The sequence below is a fragment of the Hyposmocoma kahamanoa genome, unplaced genomic scaffold, assembly GCF_003589595.1.
Source record: "Hyposmocoma kahamanoa isolate Upper Pololo Valley unplaced genomic scaffold, ASM358959v1 100021, whole genome shotgun sequence".
Lineage (NCBI taxonomy): Eukaryota > Metazoa > Arthropoda > Insecta > Lepidoptera > Cosmopterigidae > Hyposmocoma > Hyposmocoma kahamanoa.
Window position 1 is genome coordinate 16,970,404 of NW_020653200.1, and position 20,871 is coordinate 16,991,274.

The 20,871-nt window shown below is 37.1% G+C and overlaps 2 protein-coding genes across 2 annotated transcripts; both read left to right on the forward strand.

Annotated features, from left to right (window-relative positions):
* The first annotated feature begins 1,467 nt into the window (after positions 1–1,467).
* Positions 1,468–10,884, forward strand: LOC113228259 (tubulin glycylase 3A-like). The gene is made up of 5 exons (XM_026461527.1): positions 1,468–2,314; positions 2,401–2,928; positions 6,133–6,287; positions 8,693–8,926; positions 10,678–10,884. The coding sequence occupies exons 1-4, from the start codon at positions 1,771–1,773 to the stop codon at positions 8,708–8,710; spliced, it is 1,245 nt and encodes a 414-aa protein (XP_026317312.1). The 5' UTR covers positions 1,468–1,770; the 3' UTR covers positions 8,711–8,926; positions 10,678–10,884.
* A 5,102-nt stretch (positions 10,885–15,986) lies between these two features.
* LOC113226357 lies at positions 15,987–16,722 on the forward strand. Its single transcript, XM_026458953.1, has 2 exons — positions 15,987–16,258; positions 16,314–16,722. Exons 1-2 carry the CDS (start codon positions 15,987–15,989, stop codon positions 16,720–16,722), a joined length of 681 nt encoding a protein of 226 aa, XP_026314738.1.
* Positions 16,723–20,871: the final 4,149 nt, after the last annotated feature.

Here is a 20,871-nt window from a genome sequence, read left to right on the forward strand (position 1 = left end):
ATGACGATATCCGCAAGGGAACCAGAGTAACCGACTTAGCCCTACGAATTGCAAAACTTAAGTGGCAATGGGCAAGGCACATTGCTCGCAGAACAGATGGCCGATGGGGTCGAAGAGTTCTCGAGTGCGGCCGCATACGGTAGACGCGGCGTGGGCACACCACCCACAAGGTGGACTGATGATCTGGTGAAGGCTGCGGGACTCAGCTGGATGCAAGCGGCGTAAAATAGATCGTTGTGGCATTCTTTGGGGGAGGCCTATGTTCAGCAGTGGACGTCTTTTGACTGAAATAATGATGATGAAATGACGATAATGAGACTTTTATTTTAAGCTGTTTTCAAAATTTATCCTATCGTGTAACAAATTAGCACCTTCTTTAGATAGAATAACCTTGGGTATATCGTATATTTTTTGTAAGATCGTTATTTAATAGTGAATACCTAAAACATTTGATCTAGCAAAACAGATAATCCCGCTTCGTCTCCGGTCACTCGTCTTAACAGGTGCCTGGTAGATGTTTTTCTCGTACACTATAAATATGAAAGGATCTAATGGAAAACCACCGCTGTAAACAATTAATAAAAGGGTTTGTTTTGTTTAGAAAGGGTTTTTTTTACAGAAACTAGTTACAAGTAGCAAAGACATCAGAGAAGGACCAACAGCCTTTCACCTAAATATGGGTTCAGGAATTATACTTTCACGCCCTGAACTAAATTATTTAAGGTATGCTCATGCAAGTGATGTACTTCTCGACAAAACGAGAATTTCCGTAAAAATCACTTATTTACAATTTTCTAGGTCGATTTGGTGAGTGATGAATTTAAAGGATCTACTCATTTTAAAAAATTTCAAAAGATGAACGAATGCCAAGATAATATTTTTAAGTAGTTTTGTAGCAGTTTTCAGTAGCAATCGAAATCTTTGTAAAAGAGTTGATCCAGAGAAGTGTTGCCACCGTACCTATTTTTTAAGAGTAAGGGCTCTGGTAACTTTATATCCAGTGTGACGAGTGAAATGACAGGCTCAGATCTTTACGATGTAAGGCCTGAGTGGCACTGCAACAGCTATGGGTTGGCGTGTTGCTAACTACCAGGCACACGACTTGTTCGTCCCGTTACTTGACAATCATAAAAAAGTATTGTACCTAAACCCAGACTGAGACTGCCCATTTGATAACAAATCGAAGTCACATTTGCATTATTGGTAAGATCGTAGTAACCGCAGTTGGACTGCATCATTCATATATGCAGTTTCACCCTATGACAATTAATTGACAAATTGGGTGGATTAATTTTAAGTGTTTGGCGAATTTGCAGGCACATAAAGACAACGACGAAGAGCGTGGGACTTAAAATTAAGGCATTGAAGGCTATAAAACATAAAATGATATTTACTATTAATTTAAAAAATGCGGATATAATAAGAAAAACTTTGGTTGAACGTGGTTGGGTTGAAAAAATATCTCCAAGACTATCAGAAATCTCAAGAAATACAGCGAGTACAAAATCGAAAATTCAACAGAGACTTGACAGTCTAATTTTATCAGATTTAGTTAAAGGACATCATCCAAATTTGGTTTGGGATATAAAACATTACAAATACCTCAATAATTATTCATACAAAGGTGATGTTGGGGACAGTGACAATCCGAATAGTGTTACGACACAAAAAATCCCGATTAGGAATCAGTTGGAAGTCGAGGCGTTATGGGCCTCTCAGATAGGTTTGTGGAATTGTACGAAACAGAGCTATTGGACTTATATAAACAATATGGCAGAAGTAACTACACCCAGGATTTACACTAACGATGCCTTTGATCAAAAAGATTTCTTGAAAGATTACCACTTGACTGCGTGTACGAGTTTATTGAAGTGGGTTCTAACAATGGTGGCAAATGACGTACCAATTATAAACGGAAAAATTTCTACTAATGTTTTGATTTTTGCTTTAAACCGATGCAAAGAATATTTGCATATGAAACAAAACAGAGATATTGATATTCCAATACAAAAAAAAGCCACATCTGGACAATGGAACTTTTTTTTAAAAAGCTATTTCACTTTAATAAATTGCCACGATGTATTTCTAGTTGAAAGAACCAACATATTCTCTCTGTTAATTGCCTACGCAAAAATATTGCTGAAAAATATTCACAAATACCGGCCACAGCTGAACTGTGAAGGTTTCCACAATATTTGGGTTATGAAATCGGCAGACCCTAGAGATCGAGAAATCAAAATGGCTTCAAACTTGAGAGTTATTACCGAATGGAAAAATAGCGCATCGTCTGAGTACGTTATTCAAAAGTATATAGGTAAAAAAATATTTGATCTCTTCGAGACTATAATTTTTTCGAGTCGCGCCTTTCAGACAAGTTTAAAACTCGTTATGATTTTTCAGAGGAACCGTTGTTGATCCATGAAACAAAATTTGATATAAAACAATATTACCTAATTACAACTGTTTATCCGTTAGAAATTTGGATGTACAAGGATTGTTACTTAAGGTTTAGTTCACAAAAATACACCCTCAAAAGTTTTCATCGATCCATTCATCAAACAAGCTACGCTGTTCAAAGAAAGGGCAAACATTTTACTGGTCGGCACTGTGAACTTCCAACGTGCAATACATGGAATTTGCGTGCATACAAAAACTACTTACGAAGGAACGCAAAGGAAAGTGTTTGGAACAAAATCATATATCCTGGTATGAAACAAGCAATCGTCGGAATTATGTTAAGTTCCCAAAGCTTGTTACCGTTCCCTCATCATTTTTCAAAAGGAAGGTTCGGCTTATACGGTTGTGATTTCATACTTGACAAAGAATTCCGACCTTGGTTGATGGAGATTAAGTCTTGTCCTGATCTAAATCCAACGACTAAAGTAACATCGAAGTTTTGCAAAAGTTTAATTCGAGACGTTTTCAAAGGTAAATAATCATAAATACATGACAATTGACATCTGCATGAATAATGATATTTTGCTTTAATAATTTGTTAAAAAATGTATTTTCTGGTAGGTACTATGAGTATGTTTGCCATTAGATATCTCCTGAAGTAAATAGAACATTGTAACCATTGACTTACACAATTATTGTATCAGTATTATTTGTCATCATTATCGTCATAATTTTCCTTATGTTTTATACCTACTACTATTAGAGCAATCTTAAAAGTCTTAGAATAATAACGCATAGAAACCTAGCGTGCACACGATAAGTGAGGCAAATTGTAGGACGCCGTATGGGCCTACATGAGCGAGCGGGTAGTCAGTGCTCAAGGTCAAGTTGTACCGCGAACAGCTCCAAGATTTTTGCTAAAAATGACGAAATGTGCGGTAATTGGGTTTAAAAATAGATCAGACAAACATAAAATAGACACTAACATTACATTCCACAAGGAAGTAACGCGTTTCAACTTGTATTTTTATGTAAATATTCACTAAAACAGAAAATTAATTTCGTTGCAACAAGATACGAAAATGTTGCAAAGTAACGGGTTTTTTCTCCCCATTTTGCTATTCTGTTTCAAAATAATTATATTACGTATTTTTTTGAGAATAGGCAATATCGCGACCGTTGCAAAATTTCTACAAATGTACACCGCCGCAACAACATTGTAGGGAATTTACGTTAGCTATTTTTACGAAATATATTTAGTATTTGCCTTCATTAGTTTCATGTGAAAAATCATTATTCTTGTTCATCATACACTCATTTTAAAAAATTGTCTTGGCCAGACTCAAAAGTTCGTAACTAAAATTATTTCAGGGAACTAACACTGACTAAAAAGTCATCGTCAGTTCTCCAAAATCGTGTATAAATAACTTTCAGGTTCTGGTTCTTTATTGTTACCGTGTACTTTTCATGTAAACATACCCACAGATAATATCAGGCTATTTATATATTCAAATTCGATAGTCGCACTTAAACTCGCTTGTAGGTTTTTCAAAAATGTTGTTTTGGTAAACCATAAGGAAATGGCATGTATATCTGAACACAAGATAGCGGGTAAGACTTCTAATTCTTCTTCTTCTAATTCTTCGCTATCTTGGATTTAGAAATATGTGCTACATTCGGAATGAGCAGCCCCAAATACCTTGAAAACGGCACCCAACTTGCTATTATTCGAAAAATCGTGCCCGCCATCTTGGATTTAGAAATTAGTGCCATTTTCTAAATGGCCCCCCCAAATACCTCGAAAACGATCCCCAACTTGCCATTATACGAAAAATCGTGCCCGCCATCTTGGGTTTAGAAATGAGGGCCATATTCGTAATGAGCACCCCCAAATATCTCGAAAATGATACCCATATTGCATTTATTTAAAAAAAAAGCCATGTCCGCCATCTTGGATTTAGAAATGAGAAAAGTCGTGTCCGCCTTCGTGTATTCAGATATAAATGCCATTTCCATAAGGATTACCAAAAATAAATTTTTGAAAATTCCTGTCACTTGACGTTGTCGATCAACAGTAACGATCGACAAAACCGAGCATATCTGTAGGCACCTGATCGATATTGTCGATCGACAAAATCGAGCAAATCTGTAGGCACCTTTAACTTAATGATGAGTTAAGCAAGATACAATTTCCCCACTTTTGAGGGAAATGTTATTCCATGGCATCATTATTTCTATATTTGTGTGCGTGCCGACGAGCGTAAATACAAGTTGCTTACGCCTACATGAATTAGATTTTTGCCTCACTTATGACAGTTCGTTTGATATGAAACTATCATTCTATGCGTTATTATTCTAAGTTAAAAGTTACATTTTATCTACTGGTTTCTTACTTCGTCAAGCAGAATGTAACGCTCTATTATGTTTGCAACCTACTCATGGTGACATTTGTTTATTGCTCTGTATTCGTAAATATCTAAACAATTTTTAATTTTTTGCGCCCGAACAAAATATGGGTAGCCTTGTAATACGATACGTTGCCGATGTGCAATGTTTATTTTTTCGGTTTATTTTCGTTTCGTTGTAGAATTTTTATTCTCTAGGTTTCTCTAGGTTTCACTTTGCAGTGTAAAGGACATCCCAGGACACAATGGTACTGGATCTTTATAATGATTTCCAGTAAAGGTGTCCATCTCTGTATTAAACAGACATGGGCTTAGCTTGGAGTCTTTATGGGAGAGTACCTATATTCAATTCGCAATCATTATGATTCCAATGAGGCAATGTTGAAACTTTTGCATGTTCACGTCTATGATCAAAGTTATAGAACTTTCTAAGAAAGTGTATTCCATATAAAATCTCCTACTTGCTCTTGGACGACAAACACCATAATGCAAATTAGTCAGATTTGCCTTCCATTTTTCTAGGACGATTGTTACGGCTATATTCTTATAGCCTCTAAAATGCTCTGGTCCATAGTGAATATCTATTAGTTAGATATTAATTTCATTATTGTTCATGCGGCTGTTTATTTTATCTTGAGCCGTGAGCTTGATCGCTCCGTAGTTCCATCACTTCCTGACAGGGCCACTGTTTCGCTAAATACTGATACTGGCTGAACCTATAACTAGGTTAATAAGTACGTTGAGCTTTTATAAACAATTTACGACCTCCACATGCATAGTAATATTGCTTTTCAAATATGCAAGCGTTTCAAACATTGAAGCAGACATTAATTTATTTGGGGAATATGAAACTTTATTGAAACGCATAGCACTTGATTAGATGTGTAGTCCTACTAGTAGCAATATGAAAATTTATTATATAGAGTTGTTTATTAACAACCTTGCAGAAATATATTACATACATCATAAACAACAAGTTTAGTTTCATTACTTTTTACAAAATAAAAAATAAACTTTTAAGTTTTGATGTACTATCTGACACTTTTTAGATTTGTATTTGGTAGTAAGATGTTTAGCAACGCCTCTCGCGTGCTTTCTTTTGGTACCGCACAGAATTATCACCGCTTGGAGCCAATATATTTAAATATTTTTATATTTGTACGAAAGTAAAATCTGATAAATTATTAAGACTCATGGATCAGAAGTCGTTGTTTATGATGTTAGTAATATGTATAGTCCTACGACGTTGTTAGTATTTTATAAATAACCCTGTATTAGATATGTTCTACTTTATGCAATAATTTTACTAACTTCAATGTTAATTTTTTAGTCATTATTGATTATCCTCATAATCCAAACGCTAAGACTGGTAAATTTGAATGCGTGTATCGTGAACCTGTAACACATATTAGACAACAAGAATTATTTGTACGAGGTCACCAACTACCGGTGGATTATTTTGATTGCGAATCAGAAGATGAGAAGGTAACCTATATAATTGTCACTAAATAATATAACTATTTATTAATTGAAAATAATATTGTTCAACGTTACCATACCAGTTATCTGGTCTCTAACTTCGTAGTTAGAGATCAGGTGTTCAGCAATTGTGTACCAAAACACTCAGACCAGAAATTTAGACAACTCGCAAATGCAAGATTGTACCAGAATCATGTTTAGGAGGTTGTCATCGTCGTCGAAATCGTTAAAATAGAATTATTATTTGCAATCAAAGGGCTTGCAGGGTTTTCGATTGATGTCACATTGACGAAATGTTGCAATAACATGAAAAATTTAATTCCAGCTACCACGAGACGATAATAAATTTACTACAAACTTACTACAAACTGAAACTTACTATAAACTAAATCAGCGCAAAAGTGGTGTCACCAATATTTAATTTTTTGTCTTTGTGGACAAAATTTATTGTCATTTAAAGCAATATCGCTATTGCTATCAGTGATACTAAAGTACCTAATGGAAGAAATCCCTTTTTTACTCATCAACCGCAATCAAAGCTTGAAATATAATTTCTAGACTCGTTTTTAGTTATAAAATAAATGTCAATCATATATTGTCATATAATTCTTCTTCGTCAGTTTATGCCATCTTTTCCGGTCTTGAGCAGCTTCTAACCACATTATTCCCGCCAGTCCCTTAATATCAACGTACTAACGCATCTGTGGCAGAGAACAAAAAAGTAAGAGAATGGGCACTCTCCGCTTGACTGAACGACAACAAGGTTGTCGGGGAGCCGTTTTCGCATTAAGACGGCTTTGATAGTTGAATATAGTTTTCATTTATGCATCACGACACTTGTACGTTAATATATAACATCATCGTACGTTACTATTTATAATGGTCGTGAATTGGGCTGTGTACGGCTGTTTATTATCATCTAAACGGGATAAAGAGAGGAGTTTCTTCGTTTTCCGAAAGATGACAAAAACTTATGTCTGAAATTCATTCAGTAATTGTTTTCTTCGTTTATTTAGTGCAGAGTAATGTATAATACAGATTAATTATATCAATATAATGGGACGTCATAACTTTGTGAGTTAGTAGACAAAGGTTCTCGAATTTTCAATTTGTATTGCCGCTAAATTATTACGTAGTGAATATACCTAATTATTACCTAATTATTAACTAGGTAATGATAGACTTGGACACGCAATTTCAAATACCTTGGTTACCTTATTTAAAACCTGTCCAAAATACAATCTTTTAAGTGCTGTTAATATATTTTTTTAAATAAATCTTCAATATTATTCTAGTTAGTGAATTAATGAAAAATATAATATTATATCGACATAAATACCTAATGAACATGTGTAATTATTAGGATTATTTTAATAGAATTAAAGATAACAGATTCAATTAAGAATTTTCGCTATGTTGCCGCTCTGACCACGTAACATAAATTATATGAGAAAGTGATGGGTAACCCTGTCACTTCACGCTACATTTGCACGTGTGCAGATAGCGCCTTGCTGTATGTAGTAGTAGTAGGTAAATAACTTTCGACCGTTGTATGGAGTGTCCTGGGTGTGTCTGTGGTCTTCGTCTTGGGCGTTTCTCGCCCCACGGTCTTCATTCTACTACCGCCTGGCACCAAGAGCCTTGCTTGCGGGCGACATGGCCAGCCCACTTCCACTTTAATTTCGCAACCCATTTAGTAACATCGCTCACTGTATTTTGCTATGAGATTTTTTCTCTTTTATTTCTTTTACGGTCTCTTGGCGTAACTGCTACCAGTTTTCTTTCGATTGCTTTCTTTGATTGACAAATATGATATGATAAATATAATTGTATCTAGTAATTCTGTTCCTTGTGTCTGTTCAAAAGATACTTTAATGGATGTACAAGGTTTACGAATTTAGCTGACGGTATGCATTTAATGGGCTTACACCACTTTTGCGCTGATTTTGATTGTTTTTCTTTCCACATAGCCCTCCTGAGTACATACAATACTGTTAGATTATAAAAGAAAGGAGAACGAGCGCAATCCGCAGACACAGGAGATTTGAAATTTTCAGTTCCATAGCAACATATTTGCTATATTTAGGATATTAATCATAATATAGTAATGATAACGCATTCACCCATAGTCCTCATAATATAGTAATGATAACGCATTCACCCATAGTCCCGCACTAGTGAAATCCTGTATCGAAGGTGCTATGGACACACACATAGACGACCACAAATTGCACTTAAACTCACGAGAGCCGGGAGAACATTTCTCCCGGCTTGGGACTTGAACCCGGGACTGCGTTCGTCCACAGAGGTAGTTTGGGAGTCATTTGTGTAGTTGGGATGTAATTGCTTTAATATTACAAATATTTATAGGCAATGATAATCAGTTTTCTAATTTTTTTTTAAATCTTCAGAAACCTCAAATTTTATGAAGCTTCAGTTAAGACTCCTCTTTGTGACTTTTCGCCTCTGCACGCTGTTAATTCAAGCCCATACGAAATTAATGTTGTTGATAATCACACCTCAAGGTTATAAATACTACTGCGAGTACCATCACCGTAACAACTATGGAGCGACATCTGTTTGTGAAATCATTGACTTCGAAAGTACTTACGTGAAAGGCCGCATGCCAAGTTATTGTACATTATGTGGGTACTACCTATTTTCATATATTTTATGTACAGCTTACACTTTTGAATTATGCTTATAAAGATTGGAAAACAGTATGGATGAATACGCAACCATGAACCATAAATTGAAGCATAAGTTTTCGACAACTTCGCAAAACATTAATAAAATATAAACAATGTTAAACTAAAAGCTTGTTAGCCTAATGGCTTAACCTACCGCCTCTCAAGCAAAGGCCGCGAGTTCTAAGCCTTTCAGATTTTCGGAATTTATGTATTATTAACGGTAGAATTCAGAAAGTAGACATAAATGGAGTAACTTCTTTGGGTTCTCCAGTAAAAATGGGTGTTCCGCAGGGCTCAATACTTGGACCTTTCTTATTTCTGATTTATATTAATGATCTGCCATTCTTTGTTAAGGACAATTGCGAAATAGTGTTGTTTGCTGATGACACATCCTTGATTTTTAAAACAGACAGACATGACATTAACCATGACCGTATTAATGATACCCTCTCTAAGGTAGTTTATTGGTTTAATGCTAATAATTTATTGCTTAATGCCAAGAAGACAAAATGTGTTAAATTTGAATTACCTAACGTAAAATCGACTAGTCCAAGCATAGAAATAAACGGAGAAAAGTTAGACCTTGTTAATAAAGCAGTCTTCTTGGGAGTGACCTTAGATAGTAAACTTCAGTGGTTTCCACATATATCGTCCCTGGCCAGCAAATTAAGCTCCGCTGCATACGCAGTCCGCAGAATACGTGAGCTTACCGATGTTAGTACTGCTAGACTAGTTTACTTTAGTTACTTCCATAGTATAATGTCCTACGGGATTCTCATGTGGGGTAAAGCGGCAGATATTCAAACCATATTTGTATTGCAAAAATGAGCAATTCGTTCTGTGTACCGTCTAGGCTCTCGGGTTTCTCTCAGAGAAAAGTTTAAGGAGACTGGTATCATGACTGTGGCATCACAGTACATTTACTCAAATATTTTATATGCCCGTAAAAATATACATAATTTCAATAAGAAAGAAGATATCCATAATATTAACCTTAGAGCTAAGTCCAAACTCATGGTACCACGATTTCGTTTAACCAAGGTAAACAACTCTTTTATGGGGAACTGTATACGTTTTTACAATAAGATTCCGGAGCATATATTAAGTTTATCATTTCCTAAGTTTAAAAACTACATTAAAAATATTTTGATCGAAAAATCATATTACAAAATTGAAGACTACGTGTTAGATAAAGATGTATGGAAAGACGACATGGCTCCATAATCCACACATATTTCATAATCCACACAAATTTGATTCAAAGTGTATTCCATAGCATTTAAGTTTATTTGAAAAGAGCAATCCCTAGAGTTTCTTGCTCGTTCTTCTCAGGGAGGTCAGCGTAGTGAACGAGCAGTAGCTTAAATGTGACGTTTTCAAGTGTAAATTTATTTTACCTATGGAATAAATAATCTTTGATTTTGACTTTGACTTTGACTATGTGCGAAAATGCGAAGTGCGAAAGGAAAATTTAATTTGAAGTTTACCATGAGCGTTTGGGTCTAGTAAAACATTGTGATGAAACTTGCACGTCGAAGAAAGTTAACGAAAACGTTCAGAAAACGTATAAAGTCCCGCAACCCGCAATAGGCCAGCATGGCGGACTGGCTTAAACCCTCGCCTGAGAGTAGATTCGTGCCCTGGAGTGGGACATATTAATGGGTTGTTGTTAAAGTTTAAAATAAATAGGAATTTTGAATTTTCAGGTTAAACACTGACGACTCAATTATATAACGCAGCGTTGCATCAGTTATGTCTAGTATGGTCGTGTAATTGCCAAGGCCGACTGGATAAGTGGTGTCCGTGAAATATGTTTGTTTATATTAATTATGCTGCATCAACCTTCATGTGTGTACCTTTTGAGCAAGAAGTTTCAGAAGAACGATGTCTCCCGAATGAAAATCCCGTTTTTACTATATTATTATATTTGTTACTTTGTACGTTGTATTATTTAACATTTGTGGTTTCGCTAAATCTGTATACGATGCGGCTGAGGAAACGATACATATATTGTCAAATAAGTACATGTATGGAGAAGCGTAGAGGCGTTTATTTGTACACTTAGATATATCTAACCATCCACTATACATAGTATGGTGTGGTATGTAAAGATGATCATTATTACAATAGCAAATACGTGTACTGCATTATTCTTACCCAATGTACAATTCATTATTGAACAACTGTCTAAACTGCCGTCGTTATACTACTATTCTGCTGCTGCGATTGCGTCGCGCAAACAAGCAAATATGCAATAGTCAATAGGCAGTGAGAGAGAAATGGCGCTAATCAAATGATTGGAATCATAGAATCGACTACAATTTGCAGATCTTGCGATTATAATATTTCGTTGCAGAACATAGTCCTCTTTCTTATTTCATGTAAGTCACATATTTGTACGATTTTGTGCTTTATGCAATTGGAATATTGTCGATTTTAATATTTGATATCTACATGCAGTTAATATCAATCCATTTAAATACAAGTGGTGCTGAAAACTGCCATTTTGTTGTAGTTTATTGGTTAATAGTTACAACAGATTTGATTTCATTGCGTTAACGCCATTATCCGCGATGAACCGCAGTTATGTTATTCAATCAGTGTTGCCAGACTGTCGAGTTAACAATTTATATTTCGTCTCATGAAAAGTTACATTTTATCTGAATACATTTTACAAGTTTGTTTTTTTAATTAAAAATTGTACGTGTAAAATATACTATATATACGCCTAAATCCCAGAAATAAAAAAGTAAGTACGCTCAAGAAAAATCAAGCTCTAACCAGTAATTGATTGATTTCATCTTGTTTGCATCATATTTGTTGTTTTTTGTCTAATTTGGGTGCGTTCGTAAACTATATATAATAAATATTGTTATTCCCTGAAAAGTTCCGAAAATTGCCTTAAAAATAAAAATAACTTATCACGTATTATACGCGAGATTAAAAGTGACGAAAAATTTAAGAAATATAAACAGGAACACTGCATTCATTCGCTATCATTGTCATATTGTATGCAAAACTACAAAACAGGAATAACAGGTTTTCTGACAACAGTTTACAAAAACTACAAAACAGGGGAACAACAGGTTTTCTGACAACAGTTTACAATAACAGTTATTGAAGAATCGCACAGTATAATTCATTATTGACAAACACCCGTTTTAGTCCTGTCCAAGTGGTAGGCTTAGTAACGTGCTGGTGTCCGCAAAGACGCCTATTTTGCGCGTGGATCATGCGTGGTTCTATTATGGTATTTTCGTAATATATTTTGGTTACCTTATTTTATAAAATTGGCGAATCAGATCATAAATAAAAATCACATTTGAAATATATTTACACTACAAAATTATAAATAAAATTCATTTAACTTTTTACCAAAAAAGACCGAGTGAAAGAGATCTGCTTTATAAAAAAAACGTCTGAAGCAGAATTACCATTATTCTGTTGAAAATTCTAGTTGAGAGTCTGTATGTATCTTAGAGGATGGGAAAAAGTAAAGGAAAGGAGCTGCCCTATCTACGGAATAAACGTCCTTACCAAAATTAAAAATGTTCACCACAAATGGCGGATTTCTTTAGTGTTGTACCATAATCATCGATAAGTCAATATCGACATGAAAATGTATGGCTTGAATGTTGAAACTATCTTTTTTTTTCGTTATGTTTGTAATTTGTATAGTTTACTGTAATTAATGTATAATTAAAGTGTTTAATTAATGAAGATCAATATTCATTGTCATTGGGAATATCCGGGATGATAGATTTTGAATTTATTATTTTGCATTTATGTTCACATATTACGAAAAATAATATAAATAAGGAGATCTCTATGCATTTCCAATTTCAAGACTGAAATTAGGTTTTTTTAAAAGATTTCCAAATAGTTTAAGCTGTTTTGTATTTATATATTGGTACAGAATTAATAGCAGTGATTTTGATTTAGGTAAATATAACATTTCCATTTTTTTTTTAAATAAATAAAATTACTTACACAGGCTGTATATTTGAAAGTGAGACATATTCATACATGTCATAGTAAATCATGTTACAACTTAACATAGACTAAAATAAAATTAGGATATGGGATAGAACAAAAAATAAATCAACATATGTGTTTTGGAGTGTAAATAGGAATAAACCGATTCCCTTTACGCTTGATTTCGAGTGCAATAGGAATACTACCAAGCGAGCACCGAGTGAGACAGCAACAATAACAATGATTTCACATCTCCCTTCCTACTTTTCGCGGGCTTAGGACCGACAAAAAAAATCCTCATTTCTCTACAAAATAAAAACTAAGTTACTCACCTACTCATTTATGTTATGATGGAAAAAGCTGTTATCAAAATAATTCGTTTTAGCTTATGTTAATTATTTTTTACTTGAACTATCATCGAAATGTTTTACGTACTAAAAAAGTAAGTAAGTTTATGATTTAGTAACTAGTAAACGTTTAATAAGAATTGAGGTTTTTGGCGTAGTTAAAAATGTGAAATCAAGTTATTTAAAATGATTGATTTTTTAGTTATTTACAGTTTATTTACACTTACGTGGTAGTCTCTAGCACGACATAGTAAAGTTTGTTTTAAATTGTTCAACACAAACACATTTTGTCTCACAGTATAAAATGCTGAGATAATCCTCTCACGCCACACTTCGACACTGTTCACCTCCTCCGCGTAAACTTCGATTTGGGAACATTTCAATAGCTTGCCTCACACCATCACCACTTATTGCGTAAGGTCGCATTATCTCAGTCAATTCGACGTTAGAATAAATATCCATTTTGCGGCGATCGGGCGAGCGGAAGTACAAATAATTTACGTGTCTTAGTTAGACCAAGATCGCGCGTGCACTGTGTGCAATTTCGTTTGTGACTTGTGCTTTGTTTTTCGCCGCCGTGCCAGAGAACAAAGCCATGCCGCCGCCGGCCGCATCTGCGTCGGAGCAATAATTGTGATGTGCATAAATTTCGATAACTAATGTTGTTCACAAGTAGTAGTCAATAAAAAAAATATTTATTATAAAGTTTAAGTTCATTAGTTTAATATTTCTTTGGGTTCCGAATCAGGAATATAACGCATTCTATAAGTATGTCTCACTTTCAAATATACAGCCTGTATAATTGTAATAACATTATCGATAATCATAAAAGCAGATGTAATATTAATAATAAGTAAGTTTATTTGCCTAAAACATGGTATAACTGAAAATGTCGCAAAAGACAGTGTCAGTACAAACATGTTATTTACATAACCATATATTAAACTACCAAAACAATTAAAATGTCACAACAAATGGTCACAAGTTACAAATTAAATTTGCCGAGAATTGTTAAAATCAACATAAAATTTTAATTATATCTACATAAATAATAAATTAATAATTAACTCTCATCTGAAAGGCGACCCGTGCCCAGCAGTGGGACGTATAAATGGGTTGATGACGAAATAATAAATTACAAATATAATAATAAATTATATTTATTATTATTTAATCACTTACATCACTTCGTTACAAACAAACAAGAGTCTAATAATTTAATCTTGAGTGGTATTTTATTACACATATCAACACACATTTTCAAATTACTTTGTCTGTAATTTTTAAACGATGTAACGAACCAGAGGGGCTTACGAATTTTTCTAAGTGCTTGTTGCAGATCTTTGTGCTTTAGTTTTTCACACTTTTTTTTCCGTAGTTTTTTGCCATAAAGTGAGGAAAATTCGTAGCGTCCGCTAGTTCGTCCCGTGGCCTAGTTGGCATAGCTTCTACTACGGTTTGCTGCAAGATATTGGTTCGAATCCAGCCAGATCGTAGCAATTTTTTCTAAATGTTCGATCTTTGTATTAATAATAACTTTCTCTGTGTGTAGCTATAATAGGAATATTGTCAAGTACAAATCCGTTCGAGTTTCTGCTGGCTCTAGTATACACTTTACTGGTTATCTTAAACAAAATGAATTAATCAAAATTGTGAAAAACAATTATCACAAATAGGGCATGTAAACCGGTTACTCGGTTAACCGAAAAAACCAACTAATCATCCACTTTCCTACACGGTTTTCAGCTAAGCGAAAACCTCGTAGTGAATTGTTTTAATAACAGAAAACCGATAATATGTCTGCAAACAACTGCTTTTTTTTTCTTCGAGACAACACGTATTTGTGTCAGTAGTGCGGATTTTATTTCATAAATTTAGTTTAAAGTCACTTAATCGCTTCGAGTTTACCATCAGTGTGTTCCTTGTGTTATGAAGAATCTTATGGTGTTTAATACTCATCGACTTTAGATCCCTAGTGCCCGTGACAATAAAAAACAATATTACAAACGCATCGTGACTAATCACAATCTTTGTATTTGAGTGTAGTGGTGAACAAAAACGACCTTGAAGTCATTAGCAAACTATTAACGGCTAACATTCCCAACAATTAGTCTCCGCTATAGGTGCATAATTTCGCTCACACCCGTCATCGAGGATTTGGTGCAGCGGTACTGTGCACGGATTTGCAAACGAAGGGGTCGTGGTTCGTATCTCAGCGCACACTTACTTGCTTCATTTTTTAATTTTTTTTTTTATTTCTTTCTCTGTTTTCTTTATTTTGTTGTTGGAAACAGCTTCATAAGTGCGCGCAATTTAAATATAATGGAATCAGATTCTCTAATCTGGGGTTGTTGTAACGATCCGGAAATTGGAAGTGGTTACATAAAATACACCATATACACTCTTGCTTTCCACGGCATATGTGTGAAACTTGACCCAAAAAACAGCTCGAACAATAGATGGAAATGCCCTACTTGTAAAGGAAGAAATGTCAATCGAGAGAACACCCCGTTACTCCACACTCCATTGCAATCGCAGCTATCCCCGGCAACTCCAACTAGTGACGCAATTACATCCAAGCGATCAGCGAAGCGGCATGCAGTCTCATCACCACATGTTGAAAAAGGAGACCCAGTAACACGCCAAGATGTTGATGAGGTTGTTAGAATATGTAAGGAATATTTAAGTCAGAAATGACCGCCCTCGCCTCTGAAATGAGCGTAACAATAAAATCTTTAATTAGTTCTGAAATGAAGGCACTGAAAACGGAAATTACTGAAGTGAAGGAATCTTTGTCTTTCATCAATAAAGAATATGAAGAGTTCCGCCAACAGCATCAATCAGCAATCGGAACTATTGAGATGTTGCAGTCAGAAAACTTAGAAATGAAGTCAACTATTGCCAGCTTGAGCAGAAGAGTGAATCATTTAGAACAACAAGCTAGAATGTGCAACATTGAAATCCAGTGCGTACCCGAAAAAAAAAAATGAAAACCTCCTCACCATTGTCGACTCCATCAGCAAGGCGGTTGGGTGTAAGATTAACCCAGAAGACATACATAAATGTACACGGATTGCTAAATTGGACCCGACTGGCTCTCGCCCACGCTCTATTGTCGTACAGTTGTCTTCACCAAGAGTACGAGATGAATTCTTGGCTGCAGCTGTGAACTATAACAGATCAAAAATAAGAAAAGAGGAGAAACTCAACACATCAGACATAGGCATTACTGGCGAAAAAAAGCCAATCTTTATAGCTGAACATTTATCACCTGCCAATAAAGCTTTACATGCTGCAGCTAGGTCAAGAGCAAGGGAAAGAAATTACAAATACGTTTGGGTCCGTAACGGAAAGATCTTTGTGCGCAAAGACGATCACTCTGACTACATACTTGTGAAAGACATGTCATCACTTAAAAAACTTGTATAACTGTCTTTTTCCTTTTATATTATGCATGCGTTTTTGCATTGTATAATGCTATTTAAAATTCGATTCAATTAATATATATTACCAAAATGTTAGAGGCCTGCGAACGAATACAACAGAATTTTACCGAAACATTTGTAGTAGTCATTTTGATGTTATAGTATTAACCGAAACTTGGTTGAACGATACTGTTTTAAGCTCTGAACTATTTGATCATAGGTACACTGTACACAGGAAGGATCGACAGTCCAGAACAAAAAAAGATGGAGGAGGAGTATTAATAGCAACTTTGAAGTCTCTAAATCCAAAACGTGTCCTTGCATGGGAGAGTTGTAACGAGGATTTGTGGATAACTTTTGAAAAAAAAGCTTTTAATAAATCGGCACAAACATACGCCTTATGCGCAATTTATCTGCCTCCTCCGGTGACCAGAGGTTCTTTAGACAATTTTCTTGATAACTGTAACCATGTGTTTGAACAAATAAACTCACCTAAATGTATTATAGGTGACTTCAATATGGGAAGTGTAGACTGGAACTTGGTGGGTAGCCCTGCGTACATCCTTTCTGGACTAGCACAATCCTTAGTAGATTTTCACGATTTAAATAATCTGCGTCAAATAAATAATGTAGTCAACCCCAGCAACAAAACGTTGGACTTAATTTTCACAGATATTACTCATTGTGTGGCTTCTTACAGTGAAGAAATCCTAAGTAAAATCGATCCGCCCCACCCCCCTCTTGCCATTGAAATACCAATTAGGAATATGTATAGTCTTGCGCAAAATAAATGTAACATTAGGCACAATTTTTATAAAGCAGATTATGACGCTATTAACACATTCTTAAACAATACTGACTGGAATTCCATCTTCATGAACTGCGTGAATGTCAATGATATGACGACTCGATTCCATCGCGTCCTTGAGGATATTATCGCGAACATCATTCAGCCATACGACGCCCACTGCTGGGCATAGGCCTCCCCCAACGATCTCCACGACGATCGGTCCTGCGCTGCCCGCATCCATCGGCTTCCCGCGACCTCCACCAGATCGTCGGTCCACCTGGTGGGGGGCCTACCCACTGAGCGTCGTCCGGTGCGCGGTCGCCATTGAAGAACCTTTCCGCCCCAACGGCCATCGGTTCTCCTAGCTATGTGCCCCGCCCACTGCCACTTCAGCTGAGCAATTCTTCGAGCTATGTCGGTTACCTTAGTTCTCCTACGGATTTCCTCATTTCTGATTCTATCACGCAGGGAAATACCGAGCATCGCTCTCTCCATTGCCCGCTGAGTGACCTTGAGCCTTCTTATGAGGCCTATAGTGAGGGACCACGTTTCTGATCCATATGTGATCACTGGCAACACACACTGGTCAAAGACTTTCGTCTTGAGACATTGAGGTAATTTGGACGCAAAGATTTTTTGGAGTTTCCCGAACGCTGCCCATCCGAGCTGGATTCGACGAGAGATCTCTTTCTCAAAGTTGGACTTACCTAACTGGACTGTCTGCCCCAGGTATACGTAATGGTCAACAACTTCGAGTGTAATGCTCCCAATTTTTACTGGAGCGGGTACAACATGGACATTCGACATGATCTTCGTCTTGTCCATGTTCATCTTAAGACCCACTCTTTGGGAAACACTACTGAGATCTTCGAGCATTGTGTTCAGGTCTCCCAAGGTCTCAGCCATAAGAACTATATCATCGGCAAATCGAAGGTGTGTTAGGTACTCGCCATTGATGTTGATGCCAAGTCCTTTCCAGTCCAGAAGCTTGAAAATATCCTCCAACGCAACAGTGAACATCTTTGGAGATATCACATCTCCCTGTCTCACGCCTCGTTGCAGTTGGATAGGATTAGAGCTCTGATCCTGTAATCGGACTGACATAGTGGCATTTTTGTATAAGTACCTTAACACCTCTATATACCTATAGTCTATTTGGCACCTTTGGAGAGACTGCAGCACCGCCCAGGTCTCGATCGAATCAAAGGCCTTCTCATAGTCCACAAACGCTAAGCAAAGTGGCCGGTTATACTCCTCGGTCTTCTGTATAACCTGCCGCAGCGTATGGATGTGGTCTATGGTACTAAAACCCTTTCGGAAACCGGCTTGTTCGGGAGGTTGGAAGTCGTCAAACCTGCGAGCGAGACGATTCGTGATAACTCTCGAAAACAACTTATAGATATGGCTCAGAAGCGAGATTGGCCGATAGTTCTTCAAGAGTGTTTTATCACCCTTTTTGAAGAACAGAACGACCTCGCCTCTGCCCCATGCCTTCGGCGTTTGACCTTCGACGATGACAGAATTGAAAAGCTTCTGGAGGACTTTAAGTATCGGCTTGCCACCCGCTCTCAGAAGTTCTGTAGTGATTCCATCATCGCCCGCCGCTTTGTTGTTCTTGAGTTGTTTAAGAGCCACACTAATCTCATACAGGCTGACGTCCGGGATATCTTCGGTATAATGTCGGGTAAGCTTGGCTCTGGGGTCTCTAACCTCGCTTTCAACAGGTGCTTTCGTGGAGTATAGCTGTCGATAGAAACTCTCTATCTCCCTCAGGATTTCAGGCTTAGATGAAATGATGCTACCGTCATCAGTCTTTAGCTTCGTCAGTTGGCTTTGCCCAATAGACAGATCTCTCGCGAATACCTTGGAGCCTTTGTTCCGCTCAATGGCCTCTTTAATACGCTCTGTATTAAATTGGCGTATGTCGCTAGTCAAAGACTTCGATATCTGCCTATTTAGCCGCCTGTAGTGACTTGCATCCTCTGAGTTCTGTAGCCTCATTTCATTTCTATATTCCATGAGTTGAAGTGTTTTGTCGGAGAGTTTCTTTGTTCTGGTACGGTGGGTTTTGAAAAACTTGGACCCAACCGTACGGACAGTGTCCACCACCATGTTGTTTAGATCGTCCACATCTATGCAGTTTTCGAGGGCTTCGAAGCGGTTTTGAAGTTCGAGCTGAAAGCTCTCGGGGTTTTGGAGTTGTGCAGGTATTGGTCGGAGCGTAGACTCTATCAGTCGAGTTCTTTCCAGCCGGATATTGATATTCAATGTGCCTCGTACCAACCGGTGATCACTTCCTGTTTTAACGGTGTTGATCACAGAGACATCATTGAATATATGCTTTTTCGTCGACATGATAAAGTCAATCTCATTTTTTATTTTGCCGTCCGGACTCATCCAGGTCCACTTACGAGTTGGAGATTTCCTGAAAAAGGTGTTCATCATATAGAGGTTCTCCTTTTCCATGAAATCAACCAACATCCGGCCTCTGGCGTTCCGCTGTCCAACTCCAAATTGCCCCACTCTCAGTTCATCACCGCAACGCTTTCCCAACTTTGCATTGAAGTCCCCCATAACAATCGTGTAGTGGGTTTTGTAGCTATGCATGGCTTTTGAGATCTCCTCATACATAGCCTCCACTTCGTCATCTGGGTGTGTCGAGGTCGGAGCATAAACCTGAATGACATTCAACGAATATCGTTTTGATATTCTGAGTATCAGGTATGCCACCCTGGTCGACACACTTCCGATGGAAATCACGTTGTTAACAAGGGACTTGTGGACAATAAACCCGACACCGCCAAGGGACTGTTGGTCGCCCTCCCGGTAGTACAGTAAGTTGCCGGAATTAAGGATTATCGAGTCCTCCCCCTCTCTTCGGACTTCAGATAGCCCAATGACATCCCAGCGTAACTTACTAATAGCTTCTTCCAATTCTGTGAGCTTTGCGTCGGTCCTCAATGTGCGCGTGTTGTAGGTTGCCAGGTCCAGTCGTCGTCGTTGATGGTAGCCGGGTCTCCCCCGGGGATTCTTCGCACCCCATGCCCTGTTTCCAAAGCCGCTACCGTGACTAGGAAGAGCAGGACTGCCGGGGACTAGGGGCCAATTCTTTGGTGTGTGTATCATAGGGGGGGTTGTGCCATAATCGCCACGCTTGGCAGGCGGGTTGGCGATCGCAGTTCTGGTCAAGATGGGTAGAAGACGCTGCTGCCCGTCTTCTTCTGACAATTTTTTCCTTAGTCGCCTTTTACGATACCCACAGGACAAGAAGGGGGTGGTGCTATTCTAGGCCGGCACCACACGGCACATGCCGTGGTATCGCGAACATGGTTCCGCAATACCCATGCAAAAACAATAAGTATC